A 15,277-nucleotide genomic window follows, 5' to 3' on the forward strand; every position below is an offset into this window, starting at 1 on the left:
ATGCAGCCCAGGGCGTTTATGGTGGAGCAAGACACTCCCCTGCAGGAGTGCAAGCAAGGGCACGGGGCCATCCCCCCATTCCTGGTCCCAGTGGTTCTAGCAAGCACTGCGTCCCTCCCAGTTAAGCCTCAGCTCTAGCTACACTCACTACATTAGTCTGTCTGTCCCCTTTCCCTCTGCAGCTTGGCTGCCCCAGCCCCTAACCCCCAGATCCCCATCTCCCCGCTGCTCTCAGCCTCAAGTTGGGCTCAAAGATTAGGGACACATACCCTCTGCCCCACCTCTAGGGATGAAGCCAGAAGATCCCAGAGGCCTTAGAAAACCTCCTGGCTCCACCCGGCACCCCGGCCTCCTTTCTGTCTCCTCTCTCTTCCCCCCTCCGCCTAGCTCCTCCTCACAGACTGCCAGGAGAGGCCTCTTGGGTGTTCATTTGCGGTCACCTAATCAGCATTAGTTGTACCTGGGAACTTGCTCTGGATAGAGACCTGGGGAGGAGAGCAGGACAGAGAGAAGCTTGGAAGCTAAGGTGTTCTGGGGCGGGCCCTGTACTGATGTTTCCAGCTTGGCCAGGGCCCCTCCAAGCCGCAGCTCTCATAGTGCAGGGCCCTTAGCGTGTCTCTGGGGCAGGGAAGAAGTGGATCAATGAAACACTGTGTGTATGGGGGGCTGGGGAGCGGAGGCAGCAATTTGGGTCCTGGGCCCCAATTCTCAGCCTGCTGGACTAGAATCTGAGGATGGCCTGGGCTGGGGGCCGTGTGGCCTGGTGGGGTGAGCTGGCCCAGCCCCTGCCTGGGCGGTAGGGTGTCCATGGGCCTGCACTGGCGGGGAGGGGGGCAGTCTGGGCCCAGACTTCCGTGCTGTCTGGAGGTGGGGCAGGGCCTGGCTTCTTACAAGAAGGCGCCCAGGCTGGCCCAGTCATGCAGGTCAGAGGCCAGTGTGGCATCCCCGGCCTCAAAGAGGGGCTCGGGGGGCAGGGAGCTACGGGTGCTCTCGTCCCAGGGGTGCTCCAGGAAGGATGTGGCCAGGAAGGTCTCATCAAAGTCCAGGCTGTCGGTAGCCTGCTCCGCTGGAGGCCCCCAGGTAACAGGGCACTCGATGTGGTGGCCATGGATGGTGAGGTCCATGTCCCCGTGTGAGGCAGGGCTCAGCGGCGGGATCAGCTCCGAGGTCTCCAGCGTGCCCAGCTCCCCGTCCAGCGTGCCAGCGTCCAAGATGGCCTCCCAGTCAAAGTTGCCCTTGAGGGGTTCCAGCTCACCCTGCTCCTCCTGGGTCAGCAGCAGGGGGCTGGAGGGCCGCGGGACCTTGGCCTCCTGCTTGGGCAGCGGCTGTTGACGCTTACGCCCCAGCCTGCCCTCGCCTGCACCCCAGCCCGCCTCCCCAGTGGCCTCCTCGAACTCCCGCAGCAGCTGCTGGGCCTCGGTGCTCACGGTCAGTGGCCCGGCCCATGGGGCGGCGCTGGGCTCTGGCACGGCCTGGCGGGCAAAGGCCGGGTGGATGTGGACTGGGGGCAGCCGCTGCTTCTTCAAGGCCCCACTCAGCAGCCGCTCGGCGTACTGGGGGTCGATGCACCAGAAGCCCCCCTTGCCTGGCTCGTCCTTCTCCCGAGGCACCTTGATGAAGCCCTTCTTCAGGGACAGGTTGTGGCGGATGGAGTTCTGGACACAGGGAGGTAGGAGAGAAGGAAGACAGCTGGGAGAGTGGGTGGGGTCAGTGATGGGGGGTTCCTAGCGCCACTGCCAGTCCCACCACCACCTTCTCTCCGATGGGGGCAGGGGAGACAGAGGCGCTGCTCCGAGCGGGAGGCTCTGGGACACCAGCCACGGGGCACCAGGAGCTGGGAGTGCTGTCGGGGGCTTTTGTTCCCTTTGGCCAGGATATCTGCCTGCTCGGTCATCCGAGCCCTGAGCCGCAGGGTGGCTCTCAGTGCCAGCCTGTCCTGCCCTCCCTCCCTTACCCCGCCGCTTGCGGCCTCTGGTCAAAGGCCTTGGCTCCCCCAGGTCCTGGACGGCCATCTCCCTCTGCCTGGGCCTGGCTGGCCTTCTCTGTTTGTGAAATGAGTGAGTGGGTGTGAGGGTGTGTGTGTGTGTGGGGGAATGAAGTGTGGGAGGATCTGATGACTTTCCTTGTTTCTAGAGCCGGCTGCTGGCCTGGGCCCTCACCCACCATGTCCCCCTCCTCCCACCCCAGGCTCTGAGGCCTCAGTTGATTATTACCCAGCCAAGAGCATAGCGCTCATTCCTGGGGCCTCTCAGGCTTGGGGTAGGGTGGGGGGTGGTGGAGGGTCTCTGCTTTCTCACCAAGGTTACAAATGGTACCTGCCCCAGGGTCAGGGCCCAAGCAATCGTGGAATAGCTGTGATTACAGGAACTCTGATCCTGTGACCTGTGCCACAGGGAAGGATCTGTGCATCCTCAGGGTCTCTGTCCCCAAGTAGCCCCTGATCCTGATGGTCGAAGAGGCTCAGGGCAGCGTGTGCCCAGCCTGAATCACCATCCTACCTTGTTCAGGCCTGGGTGCACAGTCCAAACCACGCTGGGGCACAGGGGTCTGGGGCCTGGTGGGTGGGGCCGGCAGGTGAGTAGTGCCCCCTGGCAAGACTGGGAGGTTTACATGGTGGTCTGGGCCCCTTGGCTGCTCTGTGCCAGGTTCCGGAGACTTGGAACATGAAGCCAGTGTGGGAGGAAAGAGCCCCTGTGGAAAGCACGTGGCTGAGGTAATTGTCCCCCCAGGGAGGTTGATGAGAAGAGGGGGAGGAGTGTAGGCAGGAAACTAGGGAGGGCTTGGGGTGGGGGCTGGCACAGCAGCTTTCGGAAGGCCCCGTAGCCCTTCCACTGGGACACCGATGGCCTTCACACCCCGCAGCACGCCCCTCTCCCCTCCCAGAGCCCCTCCAGCCAACTGAAAGCAGGCGGGATGCAGAGTCTGGCAGGAACGATGCTCTGCCTCCAGTCAGGCCCTGACAAACTGACCTTGAGGAGGGTAGTGTCAAGGAATTGCAGGACTTGGGACAAAAATGTGTCCCTCAGTCCATCAACCTACCCTGGGGGGCTGTGTCCACGCATAGTTCAGCCTTGGTCTTTGGGCTGAGCCTGCCGGATGAGTGACAAGTTCTTTCCCCTTGAACCTCTATGTCGGCACCCCTGCAGCCCTCTGAACATCCTCCCTCCTCCGTCTCTGAAGTCAAAGGGGCAGCAGTCCAAGCACTGGGCTCCCTTGAGGTCCTTCCTGGACGGCCTTCCTCTCTCGGGGCCCTGGCCGTACCGCGCCTACTTGGCCTGCGGATCTGGGATGTGAGTCCAGTCCGCGAGGGCATGGGGAGGGAGGGAGGGAGTGTCTCCCTACCTGCCAGGTGGGATCAGCGTGGCGGAAGTAACAGAAGTTGTCCGTGATCCACTTGTAGATGGCCGACAGGGTGATCTTGGTGGCCTTGCTGGCCTGCATGGCCATGCAGATGAGCGTGGCATACGAGTAGGGCGGCTTCACGTGCGGGTTGGTGGCGTAGTCCACGTCGTCGGGAGGCGAGGCCTGCAGCCCCGAGGGGGCGCTCCGCGGCGTGCAGGAGGACGTGGGCTTGCCGGGTGTGTGCGGCTGCCCCAGGCAGGCGGGGTCCGCCGCCAGGGGAGACCCCGGCTCGGCCGAGTCTGCCAGCTCGTGGGAGCCGTGGGGGTCGGTGTCCCCCGAAGGCAGGGCGGGGAGCTCGGCGTTGAGAATGGAGAATTCCTGCAGCCACTGCAGGCTGGTCAGGCTGTCATTCAGGGCGTTGGACTCCTCCAGGCCGCCTTCCGGTCCGGCCTCCTCCGCTGCCCCTGCTCCCGAGACGCGTAGCCAGCTCTCCGCCATATCTGCGGGGACTCTCCGAGGGGGCTGTCAACATCCACGAGCCGAGCCGAGGGTGGCCGCCGAGCTCTCCGGCCCGCTGACTCCCGCGGCTTCAGTTACGCAGCCTCCCGGAAGCGGGCTTCCATCCCGCGATCCGGGGGTAGCCTCCTCCAAACGGAATGTGGTGCCTGCGGGGACCAGAGCGGGAACTGAGCCCTCTTTCCCCACCCCCGAGGGGAGAGTGTGGGCGAGGGGGGAGGCTCTTACTAAAATCCTTCCTGCAGCCGGGGAGGATCTTTTACTGCCGAGGTCTGGGAAACAGAAGGTGTGCCCGGGAGTCCGACCCACACGGGGTTCGCCTCGCTCTTTTCCTCTTGGATCTTTTAGAGGAGACTTAATTAGCCCAACGAGGGAATAGTGTAGGGGCATGCGAGGCCACCCCTTTCTCCCTCAAAGCGGGGAATTAACCCCCCTCTCTCCGTCCACAACCAATGGAAATGGGGCGAGAGAGTCCAGGAGGGCAGTACGACGGGTCGGGGGGCGGGGGAGGTCGTCTGATCTTTGAAAAGGGATATTAGGATGGGGCTCAAGGGGAAGGAAGGAAACAATACAGAGAGTTATAAGGGGGTGGGAAGTGAGTGTCCCCCAAACGCCTCTGATGTCAGTCCCCGGGCCCTCCACTTCCGTCGGGGACGGATGGGAGAGCGGGCTGGTACTGACGCCCTCCCTTCCCACGGCCGGCAGCCCTCCCCGTCCCTTACCTGGCTCAGAGCGCAGCCCGGGCCAAAGGAAGCTTCTCAAAGAAATTCCTCCCACCGCCCACCCTCACCGCGGCTCTCTGCTCCCAGCTCCAGGGCCCAGCCAGCAATCCTCGTCGCCACTCACGCCCGCCGGCGCCTCTCTGAAAGCCAGCGGCCGGGGACCGGCACTCAGTAGCCGCTCGCAAGGCGTCTCCTGCTGCCGTGGCGACGCCCCGCCCATATAAACAGCTTCCGCTTCTGCCATTGGCCAGGGCATCTCCAAAGAGACCGCGGGCTCTTAACGGCTCTCTCACGCGGTAACTCTCTTCCAGCTCCCTCCTGCCGCCCTCTCCCGCGCGCGACCCAGCCCCCTACCCGCCACCGCGTCCCGGCTCCGCGCATTCCCGCCCGACGGCCCCGCGCAGGGCTCGGAGAGGCGCGCGGCTCGGCGCTCCCGCAGAGGCCCCGGGGCCCTCGGCGAGCAGTTCGCCGCGGGAACCGTCCTCCGCCCCACCCCCTTCCCATCTGGGCTGCTCAGAGGTGGCGACGGCTCCTGGGACGCAGCCCGTGGCGCGGGGGCCAGGGCTGGGTGCATGCTTGGGGCTTTCCTTTCCTCTCCTCTGGGCTGCGAGTGGCACTTCCTCACGTTTCTGCGGCCTGTCCCGGTCTCCCGACCGAGTGTCGTCTTGGTGCCCGCAAGCAGGTCTGACTCTCCGATGCCACCTGCCGCTCAGGTCCGCAGAAACCGCAGCCCCGGTCGCAGGCACCCCAAGGCGGCTAGGGTAATCCAGTGTTTCCCGGTAAGCGCTCCCTCCCCGCCCCGTCCTCAGCAAGATTCCCAGAAGCTGACATTCCAGAGGCTTCTTCGGAAGTGCTCTCCCTCCTTTCCAGATAGCCGAGGAAACAGAGCCGTTGGGTGAAACCCAGGAAAGCCGTGGACTTGCCAAATTCTTTGACTGGGGTCATTTGCCCCATTCATTTCACCAGCCTTTAAGTGACGGACTAACGGTGGACTGTGGTCCTTCCTCCTCCCCTCCCCCAGCCTCCCTCCCGTCACCAGCTTTCCTGCTCTTCAGTTATTGAGGAGCTGCAGTTGGAAGTTCTCTGGTTGAAGGGGGTGGGTGGAGGTGAGGGCTCCTTATCAGGCCTCTGGGCAGGAGCTGTGCCCGGGGGATGGTACACCAGCTCCCACCCAGAAACATGTCTTTTCCTCTACCCCTTGCCCTCTCTCACTCCTCCATGTCCAGCTTGTCTTGAGTCAAAGTTTTTTTTTTCTTCCCAAGTATTTATTGTTTTATTTTAATTTTTATTTTATTTTTTTATTAGTTTCTGCTTTATAACAAAGTGAATCAGTCATACCTATACATCTGTTCCCACATCCCTTCCCTCAGGCATCTCCCTCCCTCCCACCCTCCCCATCCCACCCCTCCAGGCGGTCACAAAGCACCGAGCTGATCTCCCTGTGCTCTGCGGCTGCTTCCCACTATCTACCTTACGTTTGGTAGTGTATATATGTCCATGCCTCTCTTTCGCTTTGTCACAACTTACCCTTCCCCCTCCCCATATCCTCAAGTCCATTCTCAAGTAGGTCTGTGTCTTTATTCCTGTTTTACCCCTAGGTTATTCATGACATTTTTTAAAATTCCATATATATGTGTTAGCATACGGTATTTGTCTTTCTCTTTCTGACTTACTTCACTCTGTATGACAGACTCTAGGTCTATCCACCTCATTACAAATAGCTCAGTTTCGTTTCTTTTTATGGCTGAGTAATATTCCATTGTATATATGTGCCACATCTTCTTTATCCATTCATCCGATGATGGACACTTAAGTTGCTTCCATCTCCGGGCTATTGTGAATAGAGCTGCAATGAACATTTTGGTACATGCCTCTTTTTGAATTATGGTTTTCTCAGGGTATATGCCTAGTAGTGGGATTGCTGGGTCATATGGTAGTTCGATTTTTAGTCTTTTAAGGAACCTCCATACTCTTCTCCATAGTGGCTGTACCAATTCACATTCCCACCAGCAGTGCAAGAGTGTTCCCTTTTCTCCACACCCTCTCCAGCATTTATTGTTTCTAGATTTCTTGATGATGGCCATTCTGACTGGTGTGAGATGATATCTCATTGTAGTTTTGATTTGCATTTCTCTAATGATTAATGATGCTGAGCATTCTTTCATGTGTTTGTTGGCAGTCTGTATATCTTCTTTGGAGAAATGCCTATTTAAGTCTTCTGCCCATTTTTGGATTGGGTTGTTTGTTTTTTTGCTATTGAGCTGCATGAGCTGTTTTTAAATTTTGGAGATTAATCCTTTGTCAGTTGCTTCATTTGCAAATATTTTCTCCCATTCTGAGGGTTGTCTTTTGGTCTTGTTTATGGTTTCCTTTGCTGTGCAAAAGCTTTGAAGTTTCATTAGGTCCCATTTGTTTATCTTTGTTTTTATTTCCATTTCTCTAGGAGGTGGGTCCAAAAGGATCTTGCTGTGATTTATGTCACAGAGTGTTCTGCCTATGTTTTCCTCTAAGAGTTTGATAGTTTCTGGCCTTACATTTAGGTCTTTAATCCATTTTGAGCTTATTTTTGTGTATGGTGTCAGGGAATGATCTAATCTCATACTTTTACATGTCCCTGTCCAGTTTTCCCAGCACCACTTATTGAAGAGGCTGTCCTTTCTCCACTGTACATTCCTGCCTCCTTGATCAAAGATAAGTTGACCATATGGGTGTGGGTTTATCTCTGGGCTTTCTATCCTGTTCCATTGATCTATCTTTCTGTTTTTGTGCCAGTAAAACACTGTCTTGCTTACTATAGCTTTGTAGTGTAGTCTGAAGTCAGGGAGCCTGATTCCTCCAGCTCCGTTTTTCGTTCTCAAGATTGCTTTGGCTATTCGGAGTCTTTTGTTTTTCCAAACAAAGTTTGAATTTTTTTGTTCTAGTTCTGTGAAAAATGCCAGTGGTAGTTTGATAGGGATTGCATTGAACCTGTAGATTGCTTTGGGTAGTAGAGTCATTTTCACAATATCGATTCTTCCAATCCAGGAGCATGGTATATCTCTCCATCTATTTGTATCATCTTTAATTTCTTTCATCAGTGTCTTATAATTTTCTGCATACAGGTCTTTTGTCTCCTTAGGTAGGTTTATTCCTAGGTATTTTATTCTTTTTGTTGCAATGGTAAATGGGGGTGTTTTCTTGATTTCACTTTCAGATTCTTCATCATTCGTGTACAGGAATGCCAGAGATTTCTGTGCATTAATTTTGTATCCTGCTACTTTTCCAAATTCATTGATTAGCTCTAGTAGTTTTCTGGTAGCATCTTTAGGATTCTCTATGTATAGTATCATGTCATCTGCAAACAGTGACAGCTTTACTTCTTCTTTTCCAATTTGGATTCCTTTTATTTCCTTTTCTTCTCTGATTGCTGTTTCTAAAACTTCCAAAACTAAGTTGAATAAGAGTGGTGAGAGTGGGCCACCTTGTCTTGTTCCTGATCTTAGTGGAAATGGTTTCAGTTTTTCACCATTGAGGACAATGTTGGCTGTGGGTTTGTCATTTATGGCCTTTATTATCTTGAGGAAAGTTCCCTGTATGCCTACTTTCTGCAGGGTTTTTATCATAAATGGGTGTTGAATTTTGTCGAAAGCTTTCTCTGCATCTATTGAGATGATCATATGGTTTTTCTCCTTCAATTTGTTAACATGGTGTATCACATTGATTGATTTGCGTATATTGAAGAATCCTTGCATTCCTGGCATAAACCCCACTTGAGCATGGTGTATGATCCTTTTAATGTGCTGTTGGATTCTGTTTGCTAGTATTTTGTTGAGGATTTTTGCATCTATGTTCATCAGTGATATTGGCCTGTAGTTTTCTTTCTTTGTGACATCCTTGCCTGGTTTTGGTATCAAGGTGATGGTGGCCTCGTAGAATGAGTTTGGGAGTGCTCCTCCCTCTGCTATATTTTGGAAGAGTTTGAGAAGGATAGGTGTTAGCTCTTCTCTAAATGTCTGATAGAATTCGCCTGTGAAGCCATCTGGTCCTGGGCTTCTGTTTGTTGGAAGATTTTTAATCACAGTTTCCATTTCAGTGCTTGTGATTGGTCTATTCATATTTTCTATTTCTTCCTGATTCAGTCTTGGCAGGTTGTGCATTCCTAAGAATTTGTCCATTTCTTCCAGGTTGTCCATTTTCTTGGCATAGAGTTTCTTGTAGTAATCTCTCATGATCTTCTATATTTCTGCAGTGTGAGTTGTTATTGAGTCAAAGTATTAAAAGCGTGCTGGAGAAAGTCGGACAGCAACTTTCACAAATAAGCCAACTGCGCAGTTAACACCTCTTCTTCCCTTGTGAACAGTTTTATTCATTTTTAAGAATCATGCAGCAGTCCATAAATATTGCATCCTTGACGTCCCCACTGTAGTGTGCCCATGAGTGTACTCCAGGGAGTGAGGGGTACACAGATGGCACAACAGTACACACATATTTACACACACTAGGTGTGCAGATCCTAAAGCACAGTGAGCAAGCAGCATGCCAAGGTCAGGTGAACAGGACAAAAACCCTCCCCAGGTGAGATGGCTTAACGTGTGTGGATCCGTGCCCAGGAGACGCCCCAGCGTTGGCATGGCCTCTGGTAGGATGGGAATGGGGAGGAGAAGGAAAAAGGGCTCTGTGAGAAGGCTGGGATCACCACACCACCCGGAAGTGAGCTCATAGGTGAGCTCCGACTTGAGTGTGGCAGGAAGGAACCCCAGGCCTCCAGTTAGTCTGTGTCCTTGTGTGAGAAACCAGGCCCCGTCATATTCTCTGTGGGTCAACTGCTAACAACATGACCATCTCCAGATGATGACTGGGGCGGCTGTCCTGTTCCCCGACCAGGCTCTGTGCCCTGTTCCCTGATCCCAGCCCTTTTGGATGGGATATTTCTGCTCGCCAAAGAGCTAAATGAGGGCAAAGAGGTGCGGGGATGGGGGAGAGAGCAGGAACTGTCTGAGAAACAGGAGTGAAGGGCCACTTCTCACCCGGCTATGTCTTGGTTATGGAACCAAGGCCTTGAGGAATCTCTCTGAGCCTCTTCCTGGGAGAAGACAGACCCTCCAGAAAGGGTGAAGACAATGGCTTCCTCTTAGGGTTCCTGGCCACTGTGGCGACTGTTTACCTACATCTCCTTCATCTCAGGTAACACCACACTCTGAATACTACCTGCCGGGAGAGGAGGTGGATCTGTATGCCACCACCCCAGGCTCAGGGAGAGTCCCCTTCCCTAGTGCTTCTGGGGCTCAGATTTCAAGGAAATCAGGAAGTGTGGTTATTGCTGGAATCATCAATATGAAAGGGTCTGTAAGAATGTTTCGGGGAAAGAAAGGACATTAAAAGGGGTCTGAAACAGCAGAGCCCACTGCAGGATTTCAGAGCGGGTGGACACCGGAACTCAAGGCAGAAGCTGAGATTTGGCTTGGCTCATGTAGTGTCTGTCAGGACCACAGGCCTCCGCCTGCCCACCCCCATGGCAGGATGTGAACCACAACCACCAGGCAGTGAGGGTCACCACGCACCTGACGGCACAAGGCAGCCACACAGGAGGTGCAAAAGATCCCCCGGCACTGGGCTCTCTTTGAGGCCTTGGGAAGGACCATGAAAAGTTCCTCTAGGGCAACAATTCCAACTACTAATTCAGGCCATCATGGTGGGCATAGCCTAGGGCTCTGTCACATCTCAGCCTCACAAACTGTTGGATCCCACTTTGCTTCTCAATCTCATGCTCCACTAACTAACCACCTCTTCCAAAAGCCAGCAGACAATGCATCTATCAGAGAGCTAAGAGGAATCCATTGATAACACTAGTGTTGAGAGACGAACAGCCAACAGCTTACGGTCTTGCTGTTTCAGACTGTTATTTATATGCCTACACTGGACTGGGGTGGGGTGGACATGTGATTTGAACAATATCTCTAAATCTCTGATGAGCCTATGGAAGGCAGTACCTCCGGCTCCCCCCATCAGGCTCAGCTGATCTGGAGGACAGGGGAGGAAAACCGGTGGGATGGGGAGCCTCCCAGACCACCACTGACCCCAGCTCAGCCCTTCCCCCAACCTCCTTTGGGGTTCCTGGGCACCAAATGAGAACCACCGGTCCACCCCTCTCTCAGCTTCTTTCTTCAACTCTTTCAGAAAAGCGGGGTGGAGACGGGGGCAGCAGGGGTAAGAATGCCACCTGACAGGGCGGTGGTGATGAAACGTGATAATATACGACAGTCCCTAACAAGTGCCTGGTACATAGAGGGGGTCAAAAATGCCTTTGCAGTGTCACCTTAGGATGGAGCCCCAGGCCTTCCTGAGTGCACCTGATCATAAAGAACTCCCCGGTAGGTCATCATGTAACTGAGGGGTTCTCAGATTCAAGGCCTCCTTCCTAAGCAGACACACGAGGCATAGCCTCTGCTACCAGAAGCAAGAACTGTTTTCCCAACCAACCTTCTGGTGGTTGCCACTGCTTCTTGTCCTTGAGAGAGGAGCTCCTAATGCATTTTGAGGGAAACCCCACTTACAGTGCAATATGGCTTTCCCTTCTCACAGGAGTCATCCCCCAACGCCACCCCAATCTGCAGGTCTCAGATTGGTTATGATGTCCCAGAGACTAGAAAATGCCAGATGGGTGTTTGTAATGAAGTCACCCAAACTCTTGAGTCTTCTTGGTCTACCTCCTCAGGAGAAAAAAAAAAAAAGATACAAAAGAAATAACCAGTCTGTAGACCACAGCTCCACCTGAAGATCAAGATACAGTGGAAACATTCCAGAGACTCTCTGCAAAGGGTCTCATGAGCTGCAGTTCGAGTGGCTTTAGCCCACAAGGAGAAAAGAGGTTTCCAGTCCCTTCTGAGAGGGGAAGGATCACGGTTGCGGAAGAAGATGAGTCTGGGAGAAGGGTCAGGTGCCCTCAGCATCCAGCTTTCACGTGGGTCTAAAAAGTCTCCGTGTGTCTTGCTGAGGATGCCCAGGAGGTCAGTGGTGCCATGAGGCCAGGATGGGATGTGAGAACGGGAGGAGAGCCCTGGTACAGGGGCTAAGGCTCTCAGATGGCCAAAGGATCCCACACGCAGAGCCTGTTCTCGGGGTCCTCCAGGCTGCCAGAAGATGGGCGTCTGCGCTGCGTGTTCCGACGACTGACCACGTTGTCGTCAGCCTGCCAGGCACCTGAGAAGAGGAAAGGAAGGTTACCGGACCTTTGGTTTGGTGCAGATGGTGTCTCTGGCAGGACAGTCCGGGAGTTTGGCACGAAAGCTGGCAAGATGCGCATTAGCTGGAACTCCCACAGGGTGCAAACCACAGCACGTGAAACTTGGGAGCAGTGGCGTCCACTGGGCGAGGGACAGTCATGGCCACTGTGGCCCACTGATGGAGGGACATGCAGGATGGTCCTTGTTTTGTGAGCTTGCCGTAGGATCCACCTTTGTATCTTTATTTGGTCTTGAAGTTTGCCTAAGTGTTACAGCGGACCAGGAAAAGAAACTGAGTCTGGCTGAGACTTTCACGAGAGCAGGAGGAGGTGAAGGGGAGGGAGAAGAGTGTGTTAATTTGGGCTCAGAGTTAGTGTTTGCTGTGGGGGCCAGGGTGGGGCAGGAAGGGACTGGCTGCCCAGCAGGGTGCCAGGGACCAAATGGCATGGCAGAGAACAGAGTGACAGCTGTTCCTCTCCTTCTGCACCCGAACAGCCCACCGAGAGTTGCTATCAGCTGGTGCCACCAACCCCAGGAGACATTAGCTCCAGAGCTTTGGGGTCCCCCGGGTACCATCCACGAAACTCATCATCTTCCCCCCTTGTCCTGCAGTTCCTGCACGAGAAGCACCCGCTGCCCATGCTGGAAACCCACTCTTGGTGCTTCTCTCTCCTTCATGCTCTGTATCCAATCCATCCTGACCTCCTGCTTGTTCAAGCTCTAGTAAGGTCTAAATCTGTAGTCAGAAAACCGGGATACAGCCCCAGCTTGTAACGTACTGACTGTGTGACCTTGGGCAGGTCACTGTACTTGGAGCCCTGGTTTTCCCATCCATCAGATGGGAGACAAGTACTTACACCCCAGGGATGCCGTGAGACTAAGCGAGGTGACATGGAAGAGTGGTGAGCAGGGCGCCTGACTCACAGAATGTGCGCGAAAACCATCCGCCCCCCAGGCCTTGTTCAGGCTACACTCATCTCCCCCAAGTCGTCCTCCCAGCCCACAGAATGACTCCATCTGATTCAGTCCCCCCAGTGCAGCGAGATGCCCCTTCTGAAGGGAGAGGATGAAGCCCTAACCCCCTGAGTTGGGGGAAAGCCTTCCATTCTCTGGCCGAGGACTGCTGAGCTGCCTCTTCCAGCACCTGCCCCCAGAAGGCCCCCCCTGAAGCCAGATGGGGTCCAGCGTGCTCCGAAGTGCTCCCCCACTGGCCCGTACCACCACCCCATTTCTCATGCTGTGTGGAAATTGCTGGATCCTCCAGCACACGGTGATCTCCTCCAGGGCAGAGCCGAGAGCCATGCCCTTCAGAGGGCTCAGTTCGTGGACGGAGCCGGCTGACCCTGGAGGGTGGGCGTGAGGCTCACTGTGTCACATTTGAGGGAGGCCACTCACAAATGTCTGGCGTCAGCTTCAGTTTAGGCCAGCCCAAGACACGAAACCCTTTAATGGCAGAAACACTAGGATTCAGCGGGTATAAATTGTGTATACCCATAAATGTCCTGGTGTGCTAATCCGCCCTAAGGCTCTAATAATAGTCTTGTGGAGGTGGACCCCAGGGGAAGGGGAGTGAGTGGGACAGGAAATGTTTAGGTATCTCTCACAGCCAGATGGAATGCGGGGATCTGTACTCCCTGGGGGTACCGGAGTCCGGCACATGGGTCCACAGTGCTTTTCCCCTCTAAGGGTGACAGGATGCAGAGCAGGCAAGATTGCGCTTTTAAGTTAGGAACCCCCAGATGAAATAAGTTGTTCCTTCATTTTATATAATTTGGTAGATCTCATACTTATTCCTCTGTGTTTAATGGGCAGGACTCCGGAACTGTGGCTGTTTGGTAGGAACGACCAAAAGCAAATGGTAAACAGGAGAGAAGACACACACACACACGCACACACACACACATACACACAAAGTGAAATCAAAACACTGCCGCAGCCTCGCCGCCACCACCACTGGCTGCCAGACTGCCTGGCTCTGAATTCTTGAGTCCTTACTACAAACACCACCGGTCCAGATTCTGAGCCAGGGCTGAAAACTGGCTCCTTCTGAAACAGCCTGAAGACTCAGACCTGAAGTCTCTGATCTCCCCAGCTTCTTGGTACAGTCGGTGGTGCTCTTTCCTCTAAAAAGGCTTCTGCCAGACCCTCGGCGAAACCCTGCTGCTCCGTGCATCCTGGATGCGGAAGGTAAGCCTGGAAGGCGCAGGAGGACTTCCTGAGCGAGTGCTACCATTCTGTCCAGCCCTCAGCCAGAAAAGGGAGCCTGGAGATTCAAAATCCTTCCCGGGAGGTAGAGAAAGGTGGTTCCCACTTAATTCCCTCCTCAGGCTCAGAAACGGGGGAGTGAAGACACCTCTAGAGGCAGATTTGGGGAGCACATCTAGGGGGATTCCACACACCTCTTTCCTGCCTCTACCCAGCCACTAATTAAATTTAAGATCTGTAACAGTTCCACCATCTTGTAGAGTTTCTCTCCAAGAAAAGAGAAAGTTAATTCCGATTTTTCCTTAGTATCTGCGAAGCATAACCCTTCCTAGTGGCGTCTTAGTCTTGGGTTATTTCAGGTCTCCATAAGTACTTTTCTTTGTTTTGTTTTTGGCTGTGCAGTGGCTTGGAGGATTTTAGTTCTCCGACCAGGGATTGAACCAGGCCACTGAAGTGAAAGTGCTGAGTCCTAACCACTGGACTGCCAGGGAATTCCCTCCATAAGTACTTTTAGATTTCATCGGTATGCCCACTCCTGTCCAATGCCATCATTTAAAAACATCTGTATCGGGCTTCCCTGATGGCGCAGTGGTTGAGAGTCTCCCTGCCGATGCAGAGGACAAGGGTTTGTGCCCTGGTCCGGGAAAATCCCAAATGCCACGGAGCGGCTGGGCCCGTGAGCCATGGCCGCTGAGCCTGCGCGTCCGGAGCCTGTGCTCCGCAACGGGAGAGGCCACAACAGTGGGAGGCACGCGTACCACAAAAAACAAAACAAAACAAAACAAAAACATTTGTATTTCCACTAATAAACTCAAATTATCTTTGCTTTTTCCCATCACACCACCCAGAGCCTTTTCACAGAATTGTCACTGGTCCCCTGGCCACTATCCTGACGCCTGTGTGATACTCCATCAGGTTCCTTGGGGCCCCGTCTACCTAGCATGGCCTCGCGATTATAGTCAGCTCATCACCTACAATGGTCAACTCAGATTTCCTCCCTTTGAGAACCTTGCAGAACAATCTCAGAACATACCATCGCCCCCCCACCTTGGTCTCGGGGCCAAAGAAGACCCAGAGGCTTCTTAGCGGAAGAGGTGCTGGAATGACACAGGTGCTTTCTCAACATCACTCCCACAAGGGTGATGAGAGCAGCGAGGATGGGGACCTGAGCCATCCTTGCCGCGAGCTGGGGCTCCTGGCAGAGCACCTGTGGGCCTGGGGAGGGTGGACCATGGGGTGCTCCCCGGGCTCCCTCCTTGTGGGCGCTCCGTGAGGCGAGTGGCATCCGTG

General features: G+C 54.4%; 1 protein-coding gene across 1 annotated transcript; it reads right to left on the reverse strand.

The window, feature by feature from the left end:
• Positions 1–887: 887 nt before the first annotated feature.
• On the reverse strand, positions 888–3,840 carry LOC309793329 (forkhead box protein J1-like; the record flags this gene model as incomplete). Its single annotated transcript, XM_082603807.1, has 2 exons — positions 888–1,655; positions 3,343–3,840. The coding sequence occupies 2 exons, from the start codon at positions 3,838–3,840 to the stop codon at positions 888–890; spliced, it is 1,266 nt and encodes a 421-aa protein (XP_082459933.1).
• Positions 3,841–15,277: the final 11,437 nt, after the last annotated feature.

This window comes from Mesoplodon mirus, assembly GCF_964341445.2.
Source record: "Mesoplodon mirus genome assembly, chromosome: 18".
Classification (NCBI taxonomy): domain Eukaryota; kingdom Metazoa; phylum Chordata; class Mammalia; order Artiodactyla; family Ziphiidae; genus Mesoplodon; species Mesoplodon mirus.